The sequence below is a fragment of the Scleropages formosus genome, chromosome 4, assembly GCF_900964775.1.
Source record: "Scleropages formosus chromosome 4, fSclFor1.1, whole genome shotgun sequence".
NCBI classification, from domain to species: Eukaryota; Metazoa; Chordata; class Actinopteri; order Osteoglossiformes; family Osteoglossidae; genus Scleropages; species Scleropages formosus.
In genome coordinates this window covers 4,187,568-4,214,680 of record NC_041809.1, presented here as the reverse complement: position 1 = coordinate 4,214,680, position 27,113 = coordinate 4,187,568, and the positions used below count along the sequence as shown (strand labels likewise).

Genomic DNA, 27,113 nt, shown 5'->3' with positions numbered 1-27,113 from the left:
ACCCCTGCGGAACTCCAGTTCACACATAATTTAATAAATTAAAATGATCAATAATATTCTTATAGTGTTAACTGACAGCTCCTCCGTTTGGATTGTCAGAGCACATCCCGACGGGAGGGGGGGGTTCCATGCGCAAATTATATTGATAAATGACCGACGTTTGCAGTCATCCCCCCCGCACCCCCCCCCCCCCCGACCCGCCCACTCGTATCCACCGCGCGCATTTCCCTCGGGAGGCGCCTTCACCTGCAGAGGGAGCCACACCTTGCTCCGATGGCTCTGCAACCGGGGGTCCCGATGAACCGGGGAGGAGGGGTGTGATGAGGCGGGGGGGGGACCTGCGAGCGCTCGCTCGCTCGCTCAACGCGGAACCAACCTGCGCGAGGCGCCGCCCAGCGCCCTCCGGGAGGCGACGCGCGCGTCCGCCAGCCGGGATCCACCGTCGGTATTAAAAGGCCGCGGTGTGAGTCGCGAGCTGCTGCGTCGGTCGGGCTGCGGGAAGCGAGGCGAGGCGAGGCGAGGCGAACGAGAGCGCGAACGCTGACGGCCGGTTCGAGGATCTACGGTGCGGACTGAAGGTACCCCCCCTTCTCCTCCTCCTCCTCCTCCTCCTCCTCCCTCTCCCCCCCCCGGACGACAGGAGCGCCTTCCCCGGCAGGTAACGCGAGACCCGCGCACGCTCTTCACGCGCTTTTGCGCTTATTATTGTCCAGCCAGGTGAGCAGGGATGCGCGCCGTCAGCGGGTCCGAATGTCTGTACAAGTGCGAGCGCTGCTTCTGGAGGCGATCATGTCATGTGAACGCAAGTGCCAAAGCGCTTCTAATAGTCTAATGTTATTGTAATGAAGAAAATCTCCCTGCCTGTGTGTGTGTGTTGTTCTCAGAGAAGTAAAGTGAAAAAAGTGCACGCGGAGAAAAAAGCTCGTCTCTGTGTTTTTTACACGCTTGTGATATAACATTTTACTGTTAGTTTACACTGCACCGGCGTGACGCGGTGTCCCGCGCGCAGAACGGCGCTCCGGTGCGGCGCGGCGCGAGGGGCGTCGCGCGACTGTCAGGAGACTCGCGCGCGCCCAGCAGCCCCTTCTCCCCTGCCCTCCCGTTGTTGCAGGGATCTGACCATGCTGAGGATCTGCCTGTGCGTGTGCGTGATGGTGCGGCTCGGCGCCTCCCAGGAGCAGGAGGAGCCCGTGTCCTACACGGCAAGTGCGCGCTCGCACAGCCCGGGTCGGGTGGGGGGTCCGGGTGTCACCACGTGGGAGGGCTGTCCACACACACCAGTGCGACACCGAAGTGCTCGCAGCAAGGGGACCGCTGTGAATCCTTTCTCTAGCCGACGTCTGGTGCGACTTACACTGCCACATGGTCCGCTTTACACCGATTTACCATTTACGCAGCAGGGTATCCTTACGTGTTGCTTAGGGACAGTGCAGCACGAGGATTCAAACCAACGTCTTTCAGAGCGCGGTGGTGACGCTAACCGCTGTGCCATCTGCTGGACTGAAGCAAAGCGACCGAGGGACCATCCTACTAGTGATGCCGGGGAGGCCGAGCCTTCGGGTGCTCGCATTCCACCTGCCCTCCTCTACATCGCTGTATGACTTTTGTCAGCCTGTTCCTTATTAGTTATTAATTTTATTGCTTTTCGTCCTTTGCCAGCCCTTCCATCCAAAGCAACGCAATGTTTTTACTTGGACGGTTCTGGGTAAGAGGGCCCTTTGAGGGATTGGAACCGGCAACCTTCAGCTATATGACCACAGGAGGGCCTGTTGCTCGAGGGTGTGGTTCCGGTTCATGTGCGAAAGGGGTGGGTCGGGGGGGTGCGTAGTGCACGACACGGGTACAATAGCACAAGACACGGTCATCTGTGCACGACTGGACCTCAGATGACCGGGTACCGTGGCCACTGGCCAGTCCAGTGCATCAAAACATTATTTTTCCATACCATATTTTTGAGAATTTCCAAAACAAAATTGCACAAAAGCGGCTGGTGAATTGGCGCAACGCAGCCCAAGCTGACGAGAGAAGGCGATCTTCAAGTGTACAGCTCGGTGCACCGCAGGAATATTTTTGTTGGGAACGCAGAACTGAAATCAGTCAGAATTTTTTGCAAGGTCATCTGTCATTGTCACATTTTATTGACAAAACAAATGCCAACAAATAAACATCAATTAGCTGTGGATAACGAGATTATTATCGTGCCAACGTGACTCTCCCACTGTTACTAACCACTTTCTCAAGTCAGGGCGATGGTGGTCCAGAGCCTATCCCAGAAGCACAGGGTGCGAGGCTAGATAGTGAGGGTACACCCTGGACAGGACGCCAGTCCATCGCAGGAGTGTCAGAATGGTTCAAAAGAATTCACGTATGTTGCGGTGCACCGGAATGACCGGACCGTGCCGCGTCGCTCCGGTCACGTGAGGATCGGCGTCACGTTGTCACAAAGTCCTTCACGTTTGTCCTCATATTAATCGTCTCCATGTCTCACTCGCAGTGCACAGATGGCTATGAATTTGATCCGGTCCGAGAAATATGCAAAGGTAATTATCGCACTTCTATCGCTGCAGAGCTTCTGCCCGGTAACCCGGCTGCCCGTGCCGCACGAGCGCGGCGAATGACCCTGACGAGTCGTCTCCCCTCCCTCTCCGCCAGACATCGACGAGTGCTCCATCCTCTCCGATGCCTGCAAAGGGGGCATGAAGTGCATTAACCATTTTGGCGGGTACCTCTGCCTGCCCAAGAGCGCGCAGATTTTCATCGGCAACGGAGACGAGCCTTCGCCGGAGCCCGTGCCGCCCCCGCGAGTCCAGCCCCCCACCTGGCCGGTGGTCTGTGCCACAGGGTTCGCCGCGACCGAAACGAACTCCTGCACAGGTACGAGCCGCCCGGGCAGCGCGCGTCCAAGCGGCGGGACGACCGCCTGCTTTTACGCATTCACCTTGACACCTGTCGTCAGGAGGTCGGGGCGGGGTGGGCGTAGGTGGCACAGAGATCCGAGCTCCCGCCTCCGGACTCGAAGGTTGCAGGCTCGAATCCCACTTGCTGAATTGCTCCAGTAAAAACTACCCAGCTGTATAAACAGATAAATAGCAGTAGGTAGGCAAACATTGTAAGCTGATTTGGAGAGAAGTGTCATCTGGATGAATAAATGTGAATCATGTGCACAGATGACTTGGGGGGGGGGAGGGGGGTGTTCCTGCACTCTTAATACATCTTTATGACCTGCAATGTTCCCACTTGGCCCGGTTCTGGATCGCAGCCCAGCTGCGGTCGGAGACCCTGCCAGCGAGGTGGCAGGATCCACGCCAGGGCGGGGGGGAACTCGGCGAAGCCGCACCCGCCACCCTTCCGCCCCCTGGGGGGTCCTGCGGTCACGCTCTGCTCTCCGTCACGGTGTAGCGAGGCAGAGCACGGTCAGGTTGCCATAGTGCTGACTATTGTTTTCCAGAAAGGAGAGTCACCCCTCGTGCCCACGGCGGGTGCACCGCGAGAGCCGGCGCTGCAGAGCCAAGAACAGCCTTTTGGTGCCACATAAATAAAATTAGCAGCAATACAGTTTGACATCCTGTCTCTCACACACACACACAGCACCTTGAAAAAGCATGTTTGGCAGCTGTTGACCGGTGGTGCTGTTTGCGCAACGGGGGTCGTTGTTAGAGGAGACTTGGCCTTCGCTTTGCGCTCGGACACTCGGATGGTTCCGGAAGGGAGTCCTTGTTGTGAAGATACAGGGTGACGGTGTGTCCTTGGGTTTTGTTGGGGGAAAGCGGGTGGGGGGGGCTATTTTTTGACCTTAGAACATAACTCTTTCAGTTAATGTGAACAACCGAGAAACAAAATCACCGAGGTGACATCATTGGGACCGATGATTAATTATAAAAATATAACCAAACGATCTTATACATTTTAAATTAATTTTATATCATAGCGACTCTCAGTATAGGAGGGGCAGCAGGTGGCGTAGCAGCTAGAGCCATCAACTCGCCACCTGAGGACTTGGGTTTGCATCCCCACTCCTGCTGTAGTACCCTTGGTCAAGGTACTTACCCTGAATTACTACAGTAAAAATTATACTGCTCTGTAAATCAGTGTAAGTAGCGTAGCTTATAAACCCAACACTCTAAGTCAAAGTATGGGCTAAATGAAAAACTTGATACTGATGATGACTTTTTACCGTCCTACAAAACGATTCTTTTCAACGATGCTTTCATCGCTCGTCCGCATAGTGGATCTCGGTAAATAACGTGGTTTAGAAAGCGGTCGCGCTCCGTTCGTCTCCTCGCCGATCCGGAAACGGGCGCGAGAAGTTTTCCTCGTTCTTTTTCCTTTTTACGAAATTTAATTTACGACGGGGCGAGTTACAAATTGCGGGATTTGCCTCGCGGTCCGGTCGACGGGCCCGCTTTCCTTTTTATTTTTATTTATTAACTTCTTTATTACGAGGGAGCGGCGCACAGGGCCTGGCTCCTGGAAGGCTTTGAACTTTCCACGTCCCCTTTATTCGAGTGATTCATCGGCCTTTCGGCAAACACAAAGGCCGGTCTGTTGCGGAGCCCGACGGGAACCGAGCCGATTAATTCCTCTCGGATGCGACGGGGTGCCCGGGTTCGACGCGTCCGCCGGCGGAGCGGACCCCTCCGGGTCGCCGCCGCCGCCGACTCGCACGGCGCACCGCTGCGGTCGTAAAGAGCTGCCGAAAGCACTTCCGCAAAGCGGGCGGCAGCGCCGGGCCCCGTGATGAGGGAGGCCCGCTCCGAGCTCACCTTACGCCCAGTCAGCACGGAAAACGGCCGTCACGGCGAGAACACACAGACCTTGCAGAAATGAAACATGTGACACATCCGCTGCTTAGTCTGCGCTTCGCCAGCACTCCGCTTCCCGCTTTGGCGGAGCGCGGCGCCCCGTCAGCTCCCGTCCCGCTGCATTTCGCTTTTAACGTCGCCGTCGGGTGTCTTAAGTAAACCCGTAGAGGGCCGCTGCACCTCGAACCCAGTCGTCGTGTTCGGTTTCATTAGCAGCGAGGACACACACACACACACTTACTGTGAGATGAACTATTTCGGGAGGTTTGATTCCATTAACAGCAAACACTTTCCCTCAAAATGGAAAACTTTTTCTGGATCACACTCATCGTTATTTATACGGTTGTCAGAGCGCTCATTACACAGCTGGATAATGCAGATGTTGGGGGTTTTGAACCTGTAACCTCTTGGTCTGGAGCCTAAAGCCCTCGTTGCTGAGGGCCTCAGGTGGCTGCTGAAGCGCTTGAAAAATGACTCAAGATGAGCTCTTTTTAATCACACACACACGCACACACAATCTACTGCGATGGACTATTGTCAATTGAGGGTGCACCCCCCTTCAGCCCCTCAGCTTTGCACCCAGTGATTCTGGGATAGGATCCTGACCACTGTGACCCAGACCAGGACAAGCAGCTAATGGGTGTGTGTGTGTGTGTGGACATAGATATATATTTGTAGGGACGTCTAAGTTTTCGGGACGAAAGAGCAGAGACCTGATCATCAGTTCGACACTTTTCAGAGGACCCTCACGAAGGGGCACCGGGGGAGCGCGCGGAGAGCGACCGCAGGCTCCTGACCGTAAGGTTGCCGGTTTGAATCCCGCTCGCACGCGCCCTTGCCTCGGGGGAAAAAGCGAGCCGAACGATCGGGTAAGAAACCGCAAGGTGTTTTGGACAAAGGTGCACAAGAGCTAAACAACAAGTCGCTGGCGATGTAAAACGCGCGTTTCGAGGCCGTTAAAAAGGCCCCGCTGACCTCGGGACTGGAGCGCAGCTCTTCGCCGTTTAGCAGCGGATGACAAATCCAGAGCGGCTCGATGCTGCTGCGGTTCCTCCCGCTCGGTGCCAAGTTACATGGACTCGGGCTGCTTCCAGAGAGATTTTTGTTGGCCCCCGAGCCGTTTCCTCTTGGGCCGCGAGCGAGAGTTCAGCAGCGCCGTCGCGAACCCGCGTCCCTCCGCGTGACCCCGCTACACACGCAAGCGCGTGGATTAATGGCAAAATAAATAAATCAAAGTGCGCTTTAGCCTTTTTTTAGAAACGTCGAGCTCTTTTATTTTATCGCGAATATATTTATAAAACAAGGGCTGCATCCTTTAATTGTAGCGAGACGCTCTTAATTATAAGGCTCGCTTTGTTGCCGTCGCATGAGAGAAGGGAGCGGATGTGTCATTAAAACGAATGCGCGCGCACGCGCGAAGCGTAAAGACTCGTCTTCAAACGGTGCTTCTGACGCGCGGGACGGAGCCGCGGTGCCCGTTTCCCGTTTGCGGCCGGAGCCCGCCGGCGACCCGCGATGTTCCGCGAAGCTCCAGTTTGTTTAAGTCATTAGTTAGTAAAACATGGAGTACAGTTCACTCTTTAATTACTTGCAGATGTGGAAGCTTTTTTTTTTTTCCCCTCTTTTTTTTTTTTTTTTTTAGTTTCCAGGCCAGCAGCGCATTACTCCCGTGGGTGGTGGTGTGTGTGCGGAGGCGGAGGGGGGGGGGGTAATTTGGTGTTTTTGAAATACTGTTTTATTATCCAGTGTTGCGCGCTCAAGGCCCTCTTGGAGCCCCCGATGACACTCGGAGGACCTCGCTCGGCTGACGTCATGCTGGAGGCTCCCGTGCTCATCCGCACGTGAACTCCCCCACGGCTCGCGAGCGCGCTCTTTAGTGCTCGGCTTCGCCGGATTAAGCGCAGCAGCGCCGCGAGTCACATGTGCGGCTGTCACGCGCTCCATTCCTAACCCCTGTTGTGTTTAAGGGGGGAGGAGCCTCCCCCCCCCCCCCCATCCCACTGGCAGTTACACGGAGTCGCCTTGTTCACGTGAACGTACACGGTTCAGGAGGGAGTTGTTCACCGCAGAGCCCCCCACCCCCCCCCTTCCCGAAACCCTTCCGGCACCTGGAGGGACGTAGAACACACTTTAAGCGGTTTGGTTCCATAACATCCAACTTAATGCCACCTTTGCTCACGCGTCGCCCCCCCCCCCCGCCGGTGAGACGCTCGGCAGCTGGATGTACTCGGCGACCGCTCAAAAACGCCGCGAGCGCTACCGTCGACCGCGCGGCGCGTTCCAGGGCCCTTTCCTGAAAACATGTCGTGGATGCGCTTCCGAGGTGCCGTCAAGCCGGGACTTGCGAAGCGAGGAATTGGATGAGCAGAAGGCACGATGGCGATCTGCGCGCGGCACGCACCCGCTTCGCTCCTTCTTCCGCGGCATCTCGAAGCCTCACGGGAGCCCCTAAACCCCCAAACATCTCCTTCATCGCGATGCCGCGTTCCAAGAAACGGAAGGAGGCCAAGCAAAAAGCAACCCGGGCCCGTTGGGTGTCCGGCACGTCCGATGAGACACGGTTCCTGTCTTTCCCCGGTCTGGACGCGTCGCTCCGCAGCATTTCCAACTGCTCTGGGCTCGGCGATCACCCAACTCTCGATGCCCCTCCTATAAGGTGGACGATTTCGCAACCCCACCTTCTTAACGCATGCAGTACGTTCACGCGCGTCACCTTTAAGTTTACTTGGCGGGTACAAGGAAGCGGTCGCCGTCGCCGTGTGAAGAGTCGCCCGTCGCCGGTGTGACCCGGCGCCGCGATCGCAGCCTCGCCCGCGTTCCACCGGTTGCGAACGGACACGGAAAAGGCGGCACGCAGCCGTTTTTGCGTTTCCCGTAACGTTCGCGCGGAGCGGCCGGTTTCCTTTGCGGCGCTCGTGTCTTCTCTGCCGCGGCTGCGGTTAATGGGCTTCGCGCAGGGCTCCGTTTGCGTAAGGCCAGGGCCTCGACTCCATCAGTCTTCATAAATTCATTATTGCTGAAAAGCTCACAGTATCGAAGGGAGCCCGTGCCAGGGCCTGCGGCGGGAGGGAATCCGGAGCCCCTGAGCGCACCGGTGGGGCTGCGGTTCAAACCCACAGCGAGCTCTACATAGGGGTGTGGATGGGGCTCCGGTCTCTCACCTGGACCAAGCCCACCGTAACGGTGTGGGCGGGGCCTGGGGGTCTCGCCCTACGCCAGGCACCCATAAACGCACTTCTGGGGCAGAGGTGGTCATCCCCGGTAATCTGAGCTGCATAAAGACGGCGAAGGTGGTAAACCGCAGTGCGCAAAGCGCGCATCAGCCGCACGAGTTGCCGAGGTGGCGGTCGTCATCAGCTCCGCGAGTCCGCCGCTGCGTTTTGACCTCGTGTTCCGCGTGGTACCCGGGTCGTGACTACGCCGGTCAAACCGGTTTGGGGTCCCGCAGTCTGGAGCGAAGTTGAACCCCGCAGACATGTCGGTGTCGGCTTTAGAAGCGTGGCGAATGCGATCAGAATTAGGAAAACCTATAAATACGAGGTGCTGCCTTGTCTGCAGCAGCGCCAGCCCGAATAATAAACACAACAAGATGTTTCCTCTGCACCGCCACACACTTTCATTGTGTGCAGAGCTGCTTGAAAGTGTGTGACCCCCCTGTGTCCCTTAGTTTTACCGTGGTTATTTAATGAGAATCAGTGTTTCTCATGTGACATAATAGGCGTGTAAAGACCAATTCCGTATATTGTTTTAGAGAAATCGTGTGTAGTAGAAACGCACAAGTAGTGTAAAGGTGTAAAAATAAGTGAAGCCCAAATTGTATTGGTTACACCAAGTAGGTAAGTAGTCAGGGGTGTAAATCATAGTCATTTATTAATTTTATGTGTTTAGTGGGGTGCGGTGGAGCAGCGGGTTTGGTCGGGTCCTGCGCCTTGGTGGGTCTGGGGTTCGAGCCCCGCTTGGGGTGCCTTGTGATGGACTGGCGTCCCGTCCTGGGTGTGTCCCCTCCCCCTCCGGCCTTGCGCCCTGTGTTACTGGGTTAGGCTCCGGTTCGCTGTGACCCCGCTTGGGACGAGCGGTTTCGGACTCTGTGTGTGTTTAAGATGTAGATTTTATGAGTTCATTTTAATATTTTATTCAGGATTAAACACCATCTCTACAGGGTTCACATACTTTCGAGCAGCACTGTACGCAAAGTGCTGAGGTCTACAGCTTTTCCCATGTTTGCCAGCGGACGGAAGGCCCGCTCTCATCCCCGGTCGCTTCTTCCGATATTGTCCCACACACGCCATCCCGACGAGGCGCGAGCGCGTGCTGCTCTGCGGATGCTCGCCGTTGATGCGTGCCACCCAAGTATCTAACCCGAGCAGAGTGACTCACGTTCTGTTGCAACACGGTGCGCTGGCGCTGTTGGGGCTGTTTTGGAAAGACTCAACGTAAAGACATTAAGCACTTTGTCATGACACAACTATGTATTTTTCCGTTGTCTTTCTAAAGGAATCGCAGAATTTTTTCTCTCTCCCTCAAAGCGCCATCTGAGCTTTTATTTTCGTCAGCATCATTTTTTCCTCCCCGTGCGCTCGTCGGTGATGAAACGGTTGCCGTGCAGGAGATAATAAATGCGGGATTAAGGTAAACTGAAAAGACTTCTCTGGAAGCAAGCTCACCTGTCACATGGAAAAAAAAAGGAGAGGAGAGCAGAAGGAATGTGTGTAACAGGAAACTGCAGACGATCCGATGTGCCGTCGAAGCCGAAAGCGGAATAAGCGTAAGAGCAGAACAGATGCACCCGGCATAGAGTGACCCAGCTTTGACCCTTTAATTATATTTTCATATGAGTGCTTCAACAGGTATTGGCACCTTCAGCCTCAGTGGCCTCCGAGGAGGGGAAATAAAAAGAACAGATTGAGTTGAAAAAAATAGTATGTGATCCCCTATGCCATTTATACTGGGTAACAGGAAATGCCTGCAGGCTTGATGCTGTAAATGCGAATGCGCTGCGACGCTGCTTAAGAGAAGGAAGGCAACACTGATGAGTGTAGTTTTTTTTTTTTTTTATCTCTTAAAAGAAAAAAGCTTGGATTTCACGATCTCCCTGAACACGAACAGGGGAGAAGTTCTGACAGTCTAGCAGTAATGCAAACGGAGAAAAGCATCCGCAGCGTAAATAAATGAACGGAAACGGTGGCACCGATGGGCCCGAGAGCTCGGGTTGCAGTAGATTAAAAGAGGGTTGTGGCCGTAAAGCATTATTTTTATCTCCTGCCTTATGGGTCTGTTATAGCTATAAAATATCAAAATTTGTTTGAAGCGAAAGAAAATTTTTTTTTTTTTTTGGTTCAGCTGGAATAAATAGAGAAACTGTTAAGTCAGTGGTTCAGTAATGTGTGTGTGTGTGTGTGTGTGTGTGTGTGTGTGTGTGTGTGTATCCTCTCCTAAGTAAATAACAGGAAACCCATGCTTATAGTTGATTGCAACAAATGTTTTCTTTGGATCCCGTGTAAAACGGTAAGGTAACGTAATGTGCTGAACGCGGTAATGTATGGCCGAGGTAACCCCTCTTTTTGCCGGTGTTGGGTCGGCGCTTGGTTTTCGAGTCCCGCGTATCACGCGGCCGCGGACCGAGCGTTAAGCACCGTCGGTGCAAATCGCAACGTATCCGATTTGGGCGATGAAAGCGGGGGCGTGGATGAGCAGAGCCGCTCCGTTGCCTGTTCGCTCCGAGTTGCCCTTCCTTCAGAACCTTCAAAGGATCTCCTGCAGGACTCCGAGCTTCCCAAAACAGTCACTCACCTGTACGTGCAATTTAAAAAAGCGTCGCCTCCCCCTCCCCCCCCCCCGCCGACGTTCCTCAAAGGCAAAGTCATCCGAATCCAGGTGCTGCTACCTGGTGTTCCGCAGGTGCTCTTTTACTACACCTCAAGTTCTCTGATCTTCTTCAAGCGAGTGGAATATTACAGGTGCCCATGTTTTGCTTACCTTTCCTTTCCTTTCCTGCCGGTAAAAATAGCTCAAGAAGGTCTCCGGCGCAGATGAAACGCAGCAAGGGCTCCCAGGGTGCAGTTTCGTCCTGGAACGTCGTTTGAAGGGGAAACTGCTCTTCGGACGACGATTAGTCCAAGATTAATCGCGCTCATAACGAAAGTGTAAGAACGCATCCCCCGAGGTCTCCGTCTAAGTGCTTGCAGTTATTTTTCTGCCGACGGTGTTTTGCATCGGTCAATCATCGCACCGCGACGACCGTCATTAGGCAATTACGTTTGCGTCAATATGCCGCTTGGCCCGAATGCCGCCGCTGTGGGGGCGAACTCATATTTCAAGACTTTTTCCTAAGCAGTGGCAGTGAGACAAAACAGGGCCGGAATTAACGTTAAATTGCCTGCTTCGTGAATGGTAAATGTTGTTATTATTCATGGAACACAAAATGCGGTTCAGTGCGCCTCGGGTCCAGCTGCCCTCTCCTTCCCCGCTCTTAGATGTCTTGATCTTTCCGTTGACATCATCGCGAAAGCGGCTTAGGGTCTAAATCACCTTCTTAAATCACGGGCCCCTTTTCGAACGGGCGCGTTTCGCTTCACGAAGTCCTGGAACGTCTCGTAAACGGAGGCTCGGAAAAGTACTTTTGTCTCGTCGCCTTGGGCGGGGACGCGAAACACGACAAGCGATACTTCACGCGTCCGTGGCGATGCTGAGAGTTGGGCTCGGCTCCGCGGTGCTCTCCGGAACGGGGATAACGGTGCGTTCCCGGGCTTGTTTTGGGTCTGGGCGCAGAGGCGCGTGCTCGGTGCCAGCTGTCGTTTGGAGGCTTTGCTGTCCTCCCGCTTCTCTCGCATGTTGCGCCAGTTTGTTCGAAGCCCTGCGGAGCGTCTCTTCGATATTGCCCGAGTCGCGTTCGCACACGAATGTACGCACGCTCCACGCATGCGAGTGCGCTCTTGATGTCTCCAGGTTCTCGTGATTTCTCCCGCACGCTCGTGAGCGCTACGCTGCTTCCAGCTCTGCGAAGGAGTCGACCGCGAAGGTGTCTTGTCTTCAGAAGGCAACGAAGAGCAGGCATGGGAGGAGAATGCCATATATATATTTATTTATTTTTTTTGTGGAACGCCACAAAAAATCTTAAAAATGTGCACTGATGCTGCGTTTCAACTCTTGGCAGTTCGAAGAAAGCCGAGTCTTCTCGCAGCGGATGTTTCCGATGAACGGCGAACATTTTCGAAGTATCGAAACTGAAATCGAACTGAAGACGCCTCCCTCCGCCGTGGGAAAGAAGCGCCGCAGCTCCTTTCGATTTTGTTTAGCGTGTTTTGCGTTTGCTTTGCAACTTTGATTCGGGTCCACGTCCAGTTTGTTACTTCAATCACCGAATCAGGCGCTGAGATTTAATAAAATACCGGAAGCCCAGATGTTCGGATCGCAACGTGTCCTGTGCTGTATGTACACCGCGGTCATGTCCCGTAGTTCTCGTCATGGGAGAGATGGGGGTGGGGGTGCTTGTGTCGCAGGACGCTCGCCTCGTTTCAATGAAGTTTACAGCGAATAATGACCCCTCTGTGGGAGGGGATGTAGTCGCTGACTGCCCTCCTCTTCTTCTTCTTCTTCTTCTTCTTCTTCTTCTTCTTCTTCGCACGTGTACAGTATGTAGTACTTTTCTCACAGCGCTCGCCGATCCGGGTTTCTTTGTCGAGCTGTTTTGACTGGCAGCTCAAGCTTCCTGCATGTCTGTACAAACAGGGCGGGAACCAGGCTGCAGGACTCGTGCTTGTGTCCTCCTCGAACCCGGGCAAAGTCGCTAAATGATTAACAGGTGAGATCCCTTTGAGTCCTGCTGCGGTGTGCCGTGTTGCACAATTCCTGCCCTCCCCCCCTCCCCCCCGGCCCCGCCTGCCCCGCCTGCCCCGCCTGCCCCGCTCCTGCTCTGACTGACTGGCACTGGAAAAGTAAAATAAAGGTCACAGTGCTCAAAAGACGTGTGCTGGCAAGAACCTGCAAATTCTTCCTACGATGTCAAGGCAGCCTTTGTACGAGGCCTTAAGATCTTCTTAGATCAGTCAGTAGAAATGCATTTATCCAGGCATCTTAAAAATGTGTTGTTAGCTCTGCAGGATGGGTTCCAGGACCTGCACATATCTGGGGAAGCTTGCTTTCCCCAAGAGCATCCACATCCATGCTTGTGCAGGTGTCAAGTGATCTTTACCGATCCTGATCACAGTTGAAGGCGGTGGTATCGGTGAGCCTCGACCCGCAGATTCGTTCAGGGGGTCCAACAGAGACCATGCACGGTCACGTGGGCCCAGTGCAGCTGAAACCCCAGGGAGCTCATTGTCATGTGGACCTCGGATAAATCCTGGTTATGATGTGCTCGTTCAACCGTTCAGCCTGAGCCACGTAAGACAGGCCCACATTGTGCCACAAATAGTCTTCAAAAGACTGGCATGTGGGCCGGAACAAAACCGGGAATCTGTTTGTTTGCACAAGGAGCCCCTAGTCCAGCCAGTCCGTGGAGCAGCTGACCGTCACCCGGCGTTGACCAGAACATGAGTCACCTCTCATCAGCAACTGCTTTGTGACAGCTCCGCTTGGGCGTTCGCAGACCGCCTGATCACGCCCGTCGCAGGGGGCCTGGAGGTGTTAGGTTTCGAACTCGTGTCTCCACCTGCTGGAAGAAGGGCTCTGAGTCTCCCCAGGAAAGACCTGAACCGCAGTCAATGTTGAGCGTGATCACAAAGGACAAAAGACCGCTGCTCCTGCTTAGGGTTGTGGTTTGTTGTAGAAGCCGAGTGTCCAAATGCTGCCTAGAGTCAACGTCAAAGTAAACGTGGCTCCGTTGTTTCTCGGAGAAGTGCACCGTCAAACAGTTCGGAAAGTCCATGTGTTGGGAGGGACAATGGATACAGGTCCCAAATCCCAATACGTCGGCCGTGTCATCCGATCGGAGGTTAACGTGAAGTTGGCCCTCAGTTCTGCTTCTTCTGGAAAGAAGAGTCGGGATCTTTCCCCGAGCGAGCGTTCTGCTTTCACAGCCCCGGGAACCGAGCGGAAGCATTTCCGCGTGGCGTAACGAAGGGGAAGTGGACTGGGCGCACATGGCATTTCCTTCGCTCCTGCTTCTTTGGCTCTACATAGAGCTCCTGCTCCCTCAACGAGAGGGAGAAGGTATCTAAACATGTGGCAGTACATTGAAGGCATCTGGGGGAGGGGAACTGATAAAACCATTTAAAGATCCTGGTTCTTGGGGCACTGGTAGTGTAGCCACCTCCAGCTATCATGCCCTTGAGCAAGGTACTGAGCCTAAATAGCTCCAGTAAAATTACCCAGCTGTATAAATGGGTAAGTAATTGTAAGTAGTTGAACACCATGAGTTGCTTTGGAGAGAAGCATCAGATAAATGTCAGTTTATTCTTCCTGCAATCAGATGAAAACATGCCAGGTTACCGTAGACCAGAACCATTGAGGGTGACCGCCCTTCCTGGATAGTTGATGAAACGGGGTCGTGTTACACTCTTCCCATCCGCTCCATGTCCTCTATGGCTGTAAGTCCATGTATGTGGGGGGTAAAGAGCTCTTTTTGGTGTGCGCGGGGCTGCAGGGAATGGAGCTGCAGCAACATGTGAAAGCATAAGTAACCCCAGGCCCCCCTCGAGGTAATGTTTGGCAGACGCATGAAACGGGGGTGGGTTTGCACAATTAAATGAAACATTAACCTGAACCAGCTTTACCCCCATTTCCCTAGAATTTCAGCATCTATTAAATGTAACTGCGGAGTGGCCATCAAATGATATGAGTCTAGTTGTTTTTTGGATGAAATCCCGTTTTCCATTACAGTATCTCGGCGAAAACACGACTTGCATGCGTTTGTGAAGTAACTGCAGCAACTCCTAGCATGTAAGTGAAAATATAGTTGGGGGGGGGGGTGGGGAGGGGTCTACTGTTTTTGCAAATGAAGTCAAGATGATGGATAAGAGCTGGCTTGGAGGTTTGAGATGACCTTCAGCGGTGGGAAAGCGCTCGCACTGGAGTTTGCGGTTTTCCACGAGGCGCTTCCTGAGATTCACACAGAGACACTTTTGCATCGTGCAAATGCAGAATACAGGCTCCCGCAGCAGTCCAGGGGAATGCTGTCTTTTTTTCCGCTTGGCCTACCTTCCATTCCAGGGGGTCCATCCCTTCATGGACCGCGGGGGTTCCGGGGGTTCCGGGGGTTCTGTTATCGTGCCTGTGAAACTAGCCGTGGCCTTTACTGCTTCTGCACATTCAACATAAATAGCAGAGGCTGCTTGACACGTCAGGGAGATTGTCCAGCGTGTCCCAGAGATTATTCAGTACAGTCCGTATCGGGGGCCTCGTTGACTTACCGGAAAGGTAAGAAATGCCCAGCGCGCAGGTAACAGTACTCTTATTAAAAAAATAAAAAATAAATAAAATAAACAGCTACTCAAGCCGACAGCAGTCCGTTGCAGGGTATCAATAAAATGAGATGTTGTTCATAGGGATAATAAATATACAAACAATAAAAACTATATGGTTTGATAACTAACCAGCTGGTTAGGCATATTCCATTTATACGTTACTCAGCTTAACTAATTTAAGTTGAGTAAACCGAACATTTTACTGTAACATTTTTTACATTGTACCTGGTGTTCATGTACACTGGCACTGAGATCATCAAGTGTGATGGGTAGGTGGATGTGTAACTGGTAGACTCTTTGGATTTGGGGTGGATGTGGGGTCACTGTACCCTTTAGGGTTAGGGTTGACTTGCAGACAGTATACTCTTTGCTTCGGGCAGTAATATTTTGGGTCTATAACAGTAGAAGGAGTAATTATTTTAACCTGTATGCATCTTAACGTTGCTTTTCCGCAGTGTTGGGTGTTATTTACATGCGAAGCGAAGAGAAAGCCGCTCACCAAATAACTCGCTTTCAGAACAATTTGGGCCAACATAAAATTCCGATGAAACGGTATGGAAAAAACTTAACCAAACACGCTCCAGTCTTAAGAGTCTGAGAGTTGTACCATCACTCCAGCTGCCTGTGAATGAACTAGGTTGGCAATCAAGGTGGGACAAAACTCAACGGTAATCTCTGCTTGATTAACACCAGGTATTGATTGGTCTCATTGTACAGAGAAAAGCTGCCTCTTCGTGGTGGAAACGCACTGCTCACATACGACACGTGATGGTCCACAATATGATCTACGGAACAAGTCGACCGAAAGCGAGGAGATATTGGCTCATGCTCTGTCGTAATGGAGTTCATTTCTTCTTTACAAACTTACCCGAATACAAGTATTATTGCTAAAAAAAACACTATGGAAAATGACAGTTTCTGCAGACGTTGCTTAAGCTCAAGAAATGGAGAAAATGTATCTCATGACTACCCACCTCTGGATTTGTCTCAGATCTTCTTCAAAGCTGTGTGGACCAATGGCTCTTTGAGCCGTAGCCTGACCCTCTGCATCCCAGAGGTTGTTTGAAATATTGCAAAGGCTGTCTGATATATCCCAGATGCTGCTGGAAACAACCCATAGGTTGTTTAGAAAATATTTAAAAAAGTGAAAATGTCTGAATATTCAGCTAACGTGGTTTAATCGATTCCTTCCCGGTACTTTGGAAACTGATTTTGAACCAGAGCTTCAAAGAACAAACACCGCATTCAGATGCCTGAGGTCAGTGAAGTTCAAATCTTGTAAGCGGCCCGTGAATGAAAACTTGAAAAACGTGGACTGGTAAAATACCACGAAAGATCTGCAAAGGCGAAATGACTTTTTCCGAATTGTGTTGTGTGTCACGGAAATGGCCGGCGATGGGCTTCCGTGCTCCGCTCTGCTTTTGAATCTGACTTTTCGATGCATCGGAGGCCCACGAAAGAAGCTGGACAAAACAGGTCATAGTCTCCCACAATAAACCATTTGGCACAGGGACCATGTTTTAGGAGTCTGGCTTACAGAGATCTGTGGGTGGGTCTTTGGCTTTTTTTCCATACGCCCGAACTGTTTTGCTTTAAAACGTCCAAAAGCCTAATGGATGTGTTGCAGTCTTTGCACAGTGGGCACTCTGAGATCCAGCAGATACAAATGTAAGTGAGACTCTGGGGATCTCTGTGAACTGGACCGCCTGTCAGATTTCCTCTGATGTACGACTTGGGGAGTACGGATATACTTTTATATGCTTCTCTTTCAGCAGTGTCATAAATTCATGGATTAGTTGCGGTGTGTGTTTGTGCCCTGTGCTCCACAGTTTCCAGGTGATAATCTCTCTCGCGGTGCGTGTTTGTGCCTTGCGCTTCGCAAGTTTCCAGGTGATAATCTCGGTGTTTGTCACCTACGCTCGACTACCAGCCTCGTGGTGCGGCGGGAGCGCCGATTTTCATTCTGTCTGAGCTCAGTCCTAATTGGGATCGCGACTGATGAATATGATGGCAATACAAGATGAAATATTGTGTTGCTGCGGACAAATGCGGTCAAACTACTGCAAAGAAACAAGGCTTAAGAACACAGGGGAAAATTAATGATATCGTCTGTTTCCACTAACCGTGTGTTACTTGGTCTTAACCCTTAATCAATAATACATGCATAAGTGCAGAATGCAAAAATTCAAAGTACTGAATAAACTAAATAAAATGGTTACTTTGCTCACTGCTTTACAGTAAAAATGAGAATAATATAAAACAAAGTGCTAATTTATTTGGTTTTTCAGTAATTTTACAGTTAATATGGGCGTTTTTAAGCACAAATGCACCCGTAACAGTCCTCTAAAATTCATTTTGGCTTAAGATGACTCAAAATCAATAGCGAGTTCTGAATTAATACATTCGGCTTAATTGGGTGGGAACGGTTGTATGCAGTCAACGAAAATAACAGTCAAGGCCGATTAATTAATAGTTGAGAGAGACCGAATACTAACACGTGTTCTAGCCTCGAAGCCCAGAGAATCCTTGCTCCAGATGCGATGATCACTCGAGGAACGAAGCGATTGACTGTGTAGCAAGTCTTCCGGTGGCAACCGTCTTGGGAGGCTCGGTCTACACGGTTAAGTGAGCAGCCCAATCCCTACTCTCTAGCGATGCCCTCGAGAGAAAGTACAAAGAACGTTTTTACATCTTTTGATACAGAATACAGTCAGCTCTGCTCTAACTCAATATCTGTGGCCCTCTGAAACATAACATTTGTGTAATTTGTGTAATGATAATAAGTGGGGAAAAAACCTGGTAGGGGCAGAGAACATAAAATACCTTAATTGTCCCCTAAAAACTCATAGCACACCCAAAATTAAATTTGAAGACACTGCAAAAAACTAATCTATTTTGAATAAATGTACAATGAAGTACAAGAATTAATGACAGAATATGCGCCTTTCTGTTCCATCGCGATTCTTTCACGGCCTCCATCAGTAGTCGGGCTCCCGGAACTGTTCTCCGCGTTCCGATTTCTTTGGAGTTTAACTGCAAAGCAGTGCTTCAAAATTTAACACGAAATGTTTTGAATCCGAATCGTCTCGAGTCGGGATCTCGACATTCACGAGTCGCGCTGGCAGACGTGTGTTAAGTTCACGATCCTCTATTTATCCGTGTAACTAAAATATCATCATAAAAGAACTGACGGTACTCATGCGAACACAGACTCTTTGATAATACTGGATGAAGTTATGGCGACACCAAGCCTGGAGGTTTGAAGAATTTCCAGCTTCCAGCAGAAGCGTAAGACACGTTAAGACTACCTCAAGCCATGAGCTCTGGCTGTGCGTACTTGATGTTTATTTAAAGGATCTCGATGTTTGAACGTTCTCATACGTTGAAACGTGGCTTCCCTATCCTTGCCAAGCTTCACGTATCACCTCACGTGTGTGACAGTTGCAGTAACCTCACACTTCCTGTTCGGTACGACGTGCGATTCCCGTTAATCTCAACAACTGTCCTATTAATAGTCTTGTTTGAAGTATACTTGCTGCGCGTGGCCTGCAGCCACAGACCACCCACGACTCTACCCTGGACACTGTCCATATATAAGGCGGCGAGGACAGCTCCCCCGAACCAACCGACGGACCCCTTTCGTAGTCGGATCCGTGCGACTTTGCAAAAAGCCACCGGGTCGTCACGAGGGTGTATGCCAACAGACGGCAAATTTCTCCACGTATCTAAGGGGAGGGAGACCATCGGAGCGTTCCAGCCGTCGTTCACGCGAAGGCGCCTGGTGTCTTTGCTGAGACGCGAGAGCAACTTTCCCGAGGGAGGGTGGTGTTTGTGTTGTTGTCAAGTGCAACCGTGAGCGGAACGATCATCTCGGCGAAGTTTCTAAAAGCCGTATTCTAAACAAAGGGATCAGTGTTGTGAAACGTCGACACAAACAAGCTTGCTTTCTTGGCACGCCCCGAGCTTTAAACAGTTGACCAATTTTAACGTATCCGCTGTATTTTTTTTTTTGAAGTGGCCTGCGAGTTAGCAAAACGGGCTGAGGTCAGGTCGTAAATGTCCGCAAACGCAGGATTTCCTGGTTATGCACAGTTAGCTGATTCATCTCATAACAAAACTGTGTGTGTTCAGGATGTAGGCTTCAATGTGTTGATGGCAGTTATCGCCCCGGTTACGAGTATTGGACGTAACATTCGGCGCTGCTCGCCAGTGGCGTGCGGCGCGGTTAACGAGCTGGATGCTCCAGCTGTATTTGTTCTCAATCATTTATACTGGAGCGGGCTGAAAAAACGTGTCAAGTTCAATATCCCATTCCAGACACAATTAACCAGGATGGAGTCCATTTGGCTCCCATCTTCTCGAAAAGCACAGCTGGCCAGTAAGCTTGTTAAACATGCCCAGGCCTCATTGCTGGTGTGAAACCTTTCGATCGCACTTAGCTATCGTCTTCACTTGTCCTCTCAAACAGAGAGCACGGAGCGTTGAGGCTTCCCGATATCGTGGAACACGGGAGCTGTGGCTCGAAAGGGCCGCGAAAATGCCGAGGTGCCTGTTCCTGGAACAGAATGTGTTTAGCTTTATGAGTAAACCGCAGATAAACAGCTGTTCACTGCACGATAGATCAGAAGGCTGGGTTAGTACATTCAGAACTCGAGTTTCAGTACGGCTTTGTTTTTTTGCACCACGTCGGTAATCTGAAACCCCCGCTTGTCAAAGCTGTTGAAGATTCATGTGGCTTCGGCGCGGTGCAATTAAGTGCGATTCCCTATGGTTTATGGAAGGCTCGCTTTGAAATCTGGGGCTCCCACTCTGACTCGACCATACTGATGGTGTGGTGTCCTGCGCTAGGGTGCAAGGGAACGAATTCTGCGTTGTATTGAGTTTTTAACGTGAGCACGGAAGTTTTCATTATAGAAGTCTTAGCACTTCACATTCCTCGGATATTGCATTTACAATTACATGTTATCGTTCTTGCGCTTGTGTTGGCAGTGCTTTTTCCAGGTGCGTGTTTAAGCCCGGAGCCACACCGAAATCCAGCGGGAAGTGGAAAAATAAGGTCCGCAGACAAATGCGAGATAAAGTAATGGCCATGTAGGATGCACAGCGTACAAGAGACTCCTCTCTCTCTCTCTCTAGCAGCGGTAGCACTGGAAAGGCCTTGGGAAATCAGACGCTTTTGGCCTTGCACTCCGCCGCGCAGACTGCCGTGACCTGTTTATGTCCAATTTTCCTTCACGCAGACATTGATGAGTGCACCACTGGCAGGCACACCTGCGCCGCTGACCAGATCTGCCATAACACCTGGGGCTCGTACACCTGCCAGTGCAAGCCGGGCTTCCAGAAAAGCGGAGACCAGTGTGTAGGTGAGTGAGTGCACTGAGTTTCCCATTAGAGTATTAAAACACCTGCACACATACATATATGTATATAATCTCAAGAGTTTCAATCTGGAATACACAGCATCTTGTCAAAGATGACTTTCCCCTTGCAATCTCATCATGCGCAAAAGGTATTTTAGTGAATAAACCAGTCGGCTCAATCTTTGAAGTCCGATTTTTCCACTCTCCAGATAGAGATGAATGCCTGTCCCGGTACTGCATGCACAGATGTGTGAACACCGAGGGCTCGTACTACTGCTTGTGCAACGTCGGCTATCAGCTGGCGAGGAATAACCAGTCCTGCGTGGGTGAGTCACCAGGCCTCCAACGCGTGCCATGTAGTCCCTCGAGCATTCAGCGGCGTCCAAAAGGCTGCTAGTGGTTCTGACAGCCACTGTACACTTCTGTCCGGATTTCCTCCTCGGAGAGGAACAGCACGGCTTTGGCTCAGCTTGCGAGATACTGGCCAGGCATGTGGAGGATCAACATCTCCATGCTCTCTGAAGCCTGCAGCTCAGCAGGGGTTCGAGGCGATGGACCTCCAAGGCGTATATTTTACATCGAACTTAGGAGTTTGGAAGAGCTGTTGGAACTGGACTTCTGAAATCCCATTTCAGTAACATTGAATCCCAGTCCAGTAACTGCATTGATTTTATTCAGCAGGAGATCTTTGCGAATTTGATTCACCGTGTACAGGTGGAGTGTACAGTTGAGTCATATTTGTCAAGCCAGTCTGCTGTTGTTAATGTGCAGGAGGTAATCAGTAATTATTCGTACCGCGTGTTGTGCGGAGTGTGCATTGAGTGTTCGACATTGGCTGCACGTTGACTTGATGTCAGTTGGACATTTTTGGCCATCCACGTGTCAACTTGAAGGAACGCTGTGATGCTGTTCGGAGAGAGGGAGTGATAAGATTACTTTCTACATTGCGAAATTCTTTCGAGATTTTGGATTAGTTACACACACACACGCCGTCCGAAACGGCCTGTCCCAAGCGGGGTCGCGGCAAACCAGAGCCTATCCCGGCAACACAGGGCGTAAAGCTGGAGGGGGAGCGGACACACCCGGGATGGGACGCCAGTCTGCCGCAGGGCACCCCAAGCAGGACTCGAACCCCAGACCCACCAGAGAGCGGGCACAGGCCAAACCCACCTCACCACCACGCCCCCTCTTGGATTAATTAGTTTCCTTGAATTTAAAAAAACATACCGGATTCTGAGATCCAAGTAGGGAAACGTTTAATCTTCAAACCATAGGCACAAGTGTTGTTTATTATTAAGCTTCAGAACACATTTTCACCTGTGGCGGTTCTTTGACTTGAAAGCGTGGTATTCTGAGCTTACTTGCCTAGACTTGCTCATTGACTGAAGCCATGGAAAAAAAAATCCCACAACACTACAAAAGCTCAAAGACCCAGAAGCGGACGACACCGGAAGATTACAGAAGCTTATGAACACCGTGCTAGCTTATGTTCTTTACTTCTTCTCAAAGGGACTTGTCACCCATGCCACAATAAGTAGGGCCCGTGAGCCAGCTCTCACCTTTGTCTCTTCTTGTCTCTTCGGTGGTGGCCCGATGTTACACAACGAGGGAGAAAGCAGCTGAGTCACGGAAGACAAATATCCCTCCAAGAAAGGGCTGAACGAAAGCAAGCGAAGGGAAAGGAGAGCTTGTCTTTGGATGAAATGGGTTAAATTCTGTTTCGGGGCGTTTCAGGCAGGAGGGCACAATGTTCTCGTGCCGAGGTTTAGTTTCAAGTAGACGTGTTGACTCCCTTCCGCTTGACTGGTTCCCCTTTTGCTCTGCAGACGTGAACGAGTGCGAGATGGAAAATCGATGTGAGCACCGGTGCTACAACCTCATGGGCTCCTTCCTCTGCCAGTGCGACCAGGGCTACAAGCTGGCATCCGACTCCATGTCCTGCGAAGGTAGGTGTGAGCAGTCCGGAGGGGACCGGGGGCGCTTCACTGTCACATGTTCTCTGCTGCTCGGCTCAAAGCCCCGCAAAGTCACTTGATGTCGCTTCTCTTTATCCCGCTCTCTCCTCACACCCCTTTCCTCAACTCCAAGCTCTCCTTCAGGACATGTCCAGAGGGTTAATTTTCTTCATTTGCTTCCTCACCTGTTTGTGCGCACCTGCAGATATTGACGAATGCAGCTTCTCGAACTTCATGTGCCAGTTTCAGTGTGTCAACAATCCGGGGGGATACTCCTGCACCTGCCCCGATGGGTACCAGCTCCAGGGAACAAGAATGTGTCAAGGTACCGGTCTCGGCGCGTTGAGTTACGGCCCGGATTCCGTCCCGGCCGGCCCCCCCCCCTCCCGCCCCGAACTGCCTTCCAAAAAGGGAAGAGATAGAATTTCTCCCCATTTTTGCATTTAGTACTCCTGAGATATATAGCGGAACATGGGCATGCTCTCCCGAGAATGCAGGAGCAGGTAAAGCAAATAAGGCCGCTTGTTTCATATCGGCATTTTAAAGCACATTTTATTTATGTTTGCCTGCAGTCGATTTAGTTTTGCCTTCAAACGGCACGCTGTTATTTTACGTTCTTCCATTAGGTGGAGGCCTCAGATGTCTAGGAGGGAAAAAAAGCCCTGTGATGAATCCCGGGTGTTGTGTCAGAAATAGATCTGAAGTTTTGCTCTTTGATGATTTAGTGCCCGCTCCATGAGTGCGGTGGGGAGAGGGGGGTTGGAGAGTCCAGATTCCGCTCAAGACCGCCGTGGTTGGCGCGGCGGTTTCAATCTGCGGCCCGTCTCGAAATCCCCCTGGGTTCTCCTGGCTTTCCAGGGATGGCAAACACTGGGCATTTCTGGCTTACTGTGGGGTGCGTGTGCCAGGTACACGGGATGCAGACCAACAGGTTTCTTTCATTTGATGCCCCGGGCCACACGAGCTGTCCCTTTGAGCCTTCGGAGGACTGTTGACTCAGTGCGAGCATTATTACGGATACACATATGTGGCCCTTTTCAGGTTTTGCTGGCACCGTCACTCAGAGTGCATATGTGCAGACCATTTCTAATGGAAATACAAAAAGCCAAGTGCGCTTAATCTTCACGGGTGTTTTCTGTTATGCCAGAATAGCCTATATTGTGTTGACTTGAAGGAGAGGTGGTCGCTGCCGTCGGCTACCCCGGCTCATGAGCAGATTCACGAGAACGGTGTCGTTGATTAATGCATCCCCGATATCCGTCGTCTCGGCGGACTCGGGCTGATCGAGTCCCGCGGTCGTGCTCCACGCAGATATAAACGAATGCGAGGCAGGCCACGAGTGCCGAGAGGACGAAACGTGCTGGAACTACTACGGTGGATACCGCTGCTATCCGAGGAACCCGTGCGAAGAGCCGTACGTGAGGACGGGCGAGAAGTAAGTGACGGCGGCGTTTCCCCTGGCGTGGATCTCGGGCGCCGTCATCGCTAACGTTCGCTCTTCTGAATGTCGCTCTCCGTCGCCAGCCGCTGCACCTGCACGTCGACGAACGCGTGCCGAGGCCTGCCGCCGTCCATCGTGTATAAATACATGAGCATACCGTCGGACCGTTCCGTGCCGGCCGACGTCTTCCAGATCCAGGCCGCCAACATCTACCCCAACACGCAGAACACCTTCCGGATCAAGGCGGGCAACGATGGGAGGGAGTTCTTTCTGAGGGTCAGGCCCGAGCGTCACGCCTTCCGGACACGAAATCGCCGCAGAAATTCGGCACGGGCTCTCGGCCCTCCCTCGAAAGAGAGCCGTTTCCGTAACCGCTCTTTGTTTCCTTCGACAGCGCACTAGCAATGTGAGTGCCATGCTGGTGATGGCCAAGACGCTGAGTGGACCACGCGAGCACATCGTGGACCTGGAGATGATCACCCACAACAGCGTCATGAACTACCGCTCCAGCTCCTTGCTACGGCTCACCATTGTGGTGGGGCCCTACCCCTTCTAAGGGCCCCGCGGTTCGCTTCCCGTGTAAAAGATATACAGTACGCTACAGTATAGCCACTAAATGCAGCGATGGCAAGGAGATTATGATCAGCTTGCTTCAGTTCGAGTGGAAGGTGGTGTTATATTCACGGTAAACCTAACAGGACACAGCTCTTATTCCTTCTTTCGTGCTACTATTGCGCTTGGCAAAGGTGACCGGTGCTAATCCCCGTGAGGCCCAGCGCTGCTTACACGCAGGGCGTCCAACTTCGAACGGACTCGACGTGGAGATACATAGTCTTTGATGCCAAAAACCATCAGCTTCTGGTCTGACGTTATTTACGAGGGACAGAAGGCTCTTCCCATGCAGAAAGAAAAAGCGACTGACTCGCAGCGGTTCACAGACCTTGTAAATTTGACTAACTGCCACCAGCGAGCCCTCTCCGTCCTTTTCGTTTCCGCGGTTTAACGTTCGAGGTGCGCGTCTCGCTTTGCCCCGAGCGGAAACCCGGTCTCTTCCGTTGAACCGCCACTTAATGTACCGCACGGTGCGGCCTGGCCGTACGAGCCGCTCGAAGCGCGATGCCGAGAAACGGTTGCTTGCCGGTACATCGCGTGAGTCAAATTTCAATGGTCCAAGACCGTTTCTGTAACGGAACTTCGTAGCCAGCGGCGGAAGATTTGCAGCCTTGTTATTTGGGCTGAAAAGATCGAGCCTCCTATACGGAGTTACTGCAATGCAGTTCGCAGTCAACGTCTTATCGTGCCAGAACTGTGGTAAACAGGAAAGATTAGGCTGAAAAATCCTGGTATTTGCAAAGGGCTTTTAGTGCTGCGGGAGCGACGAAGGGGGGGGGATGGAGGGAATTGTCACGAAGCATTGTAACTGTGGGTGATTCTCATATTTTGAATTCTGCAGTACGGCGCTGGTGGAAGGTTCAACTGGAACAGCAAAATGTCTTAAAGAAACGGAAAAGGAGGGGCGCTGCACCATAAATAAACCTTTCGGTAACGGTTAATGTGGCCCCCCGTGCAGCGTGTCCCGGGATGATCTCCGCAGAGTCACGGGAACCAACCCTAACCCCGAGCAACGGTTCCTCGTGTCGTCCTCAAGCGCATCGTGACTCCTACATATTTGCGCCTAGCGCCAGATCGCCCCGGCGCCGGACTAATTAGAATTAAGTCGGATTTGTCCCTCTCGCAACCTTCGGCCGTGAAATCCATAGCTGGGCGAAGGGCTCAAGCGTCATCTCGCAGCTGCTCGGTGCAGGTTGAAGCATCTGGATGATTTACACGCACGGACGGGCTCGTTGACTTTCTTAACGCTGTTTATAACGTATAAACACGACCAGAGAAACCTCTTCCCTCTCCCCCAACATCATATCCAGCATTTTCTATTAGACCCCAAATCTGACGCTTTTGTACACTTTTCATTCAGCCGTCGTGTTCTTTTTACTTTCCTATTTAAACTGTTTTTCATATCTAACATCGAGTAACTGTTACTATGGATGTGCAAAGTAATTTTGTAATGAAATAAAATAAAAACTTGCATTTGCCCGCGTTCTTTGTGGTCCAGCTCTGGAATGTGTTGCGCCGATGGTCGCCGCGTTTTTTTTCGGAGCGTCTGCAACATTTTCAAGCCCATCGTGAATTCTTCGCGTTACGTGAGGTGTCCGGTAAGGGCTTTTGCTTTCGGGCAGCCTGCATGCGTTTAGGGGAGGTCTGGCGATGCCCGTCGCACTTGCTTTGTTTTACACGTTCGTTCAAGTGCACGACGTATCGTTTAGCAGGGTGTCCGGATAACCCGTCGGTTTCACTCAGTTGTGCGTTGAGCCCCTTTGCCACTCTTGGGCATCCAGGATTAGGGTTAGGCTTCGACCGGGGGTTAGGGTTAGGGTTTCTGCTGGAATGTCGTGTTGATTTCCGTGAGCCACGAGGCTGTCGGTTGCTGCCGCATCATGTCAACACCAGCGCCGCAGACGTAGATGTTTCCAGAACCAAGATTCACGCACCGCCCTGATACTCTAGGGTTAGGGTTGCACATCACCGCCAGCAGCAGGGCTTGCGATTTGACCGGACCCCGAAACGAGGCCGCGGCGCTGTCCAGAGGGAGGCTAAAGGCCTGCTTCAGTCCACGGGTCGTCCTTCACGCGGCTCGGAGAAGGTAGCGAGCGCAGGCCTGGGGGCGGTGGCGGTTCTGATCGGGAAAGATTGCGTTTATGTTTCTGGATGTGTTGTTAACCGCAGTTGGAGGAGGGCCAGGGAGAAGCCTGGCTCTGTGCGAGCGCATGCCTGTGGGCTTTGTGGGGGAGGGGAGGAGGGGAGGAGGGGAGCGGACATCGCTGGAGGGAGGCCTGGATCCTGGAGAGGACAGAACAGAACCAGCTGTTTCCCAACCGCCCTGCTTGGGGAATGCACCCGGAGGAGAGCGCAGGGCGATACGCGATACATCGCTTCGCCGCGACCCCTGACCTTTCCTTCAACTCGCAGCTTGTCACCCCGTTTCCCGGTCCAGGGGCGCGACGCGGCGTCCCGGAGGCTGCGGCGCGGGGCTGCTCCGTCGGGGATGCCAGAGCACATTTTCTGCCCTGAGGCACCTCCGCGAAAACACGCGTGTT

General features: G+C 52.0%; 1 protein-coding gene across 1 annotated transcript; it reads left to right on the top strand.

The window, feature by feature from the left end:
• Positions 1-435: 435 nt before the first annotated feature.
• On the top strand, positions 436-26,061 carry efemp1 (EGF containing fibulin extracellular matrix protein 1). Its single transcript, XM_029251489.1, has 11 exons — positions 436-578; positions 1,112-1,202; positions 2,495-2,540; positions 2,653-2,874; positions 20,446-20,568; positions 20,775-20,891; positions 22,392-22,511; positions 22,726-22,845; positions 23,832-23,955; positions 24,045-24,237; positions 24,356-26,061. The coding sequence occupies exons 2-11, from the start codon at positions 1,122-1,124 to the stop codon at positions 24,515-24,517; spliced, it is 1,308 nt and encodes a 435-aa protein (XP_029107322.1). The 5' UTR covers positions 436-578; positions 1,112-1,121; the 3' UTR covers positions 24,518-26,061.
• Positions 26,062-27,113: the final 1,052 nt, after the last annotated feature.

What these genes read in the sequence shown, in the direction of transcription:
- efemp1 (XM_029251489.1), top strand. Translation starts at nt 1,122, where the DNA reads ATGCTGAGGATCTGCCTGTGCGTGTGCGTGATGGTGCGGCTCGGCGCC. An exon ending in AAGCGGAGACCAGTGTGTAG is followed by an intron (nt 20,569 to 20,774) that starts GTGAGTGAGTGC and finishes TCCACTCTCCAG; the next exon opens with ATAGAGATGAATGCCTGTCC. An exon ending in GAATAACCAGTCCTGCGTGG is followed by an intron (nt 20,892 to 22,391) that starts GTGAGTCACCAG and finishes TTTGCTCTGCAG; the next exon opens with ACGTGAACGAGTGCGAGATG.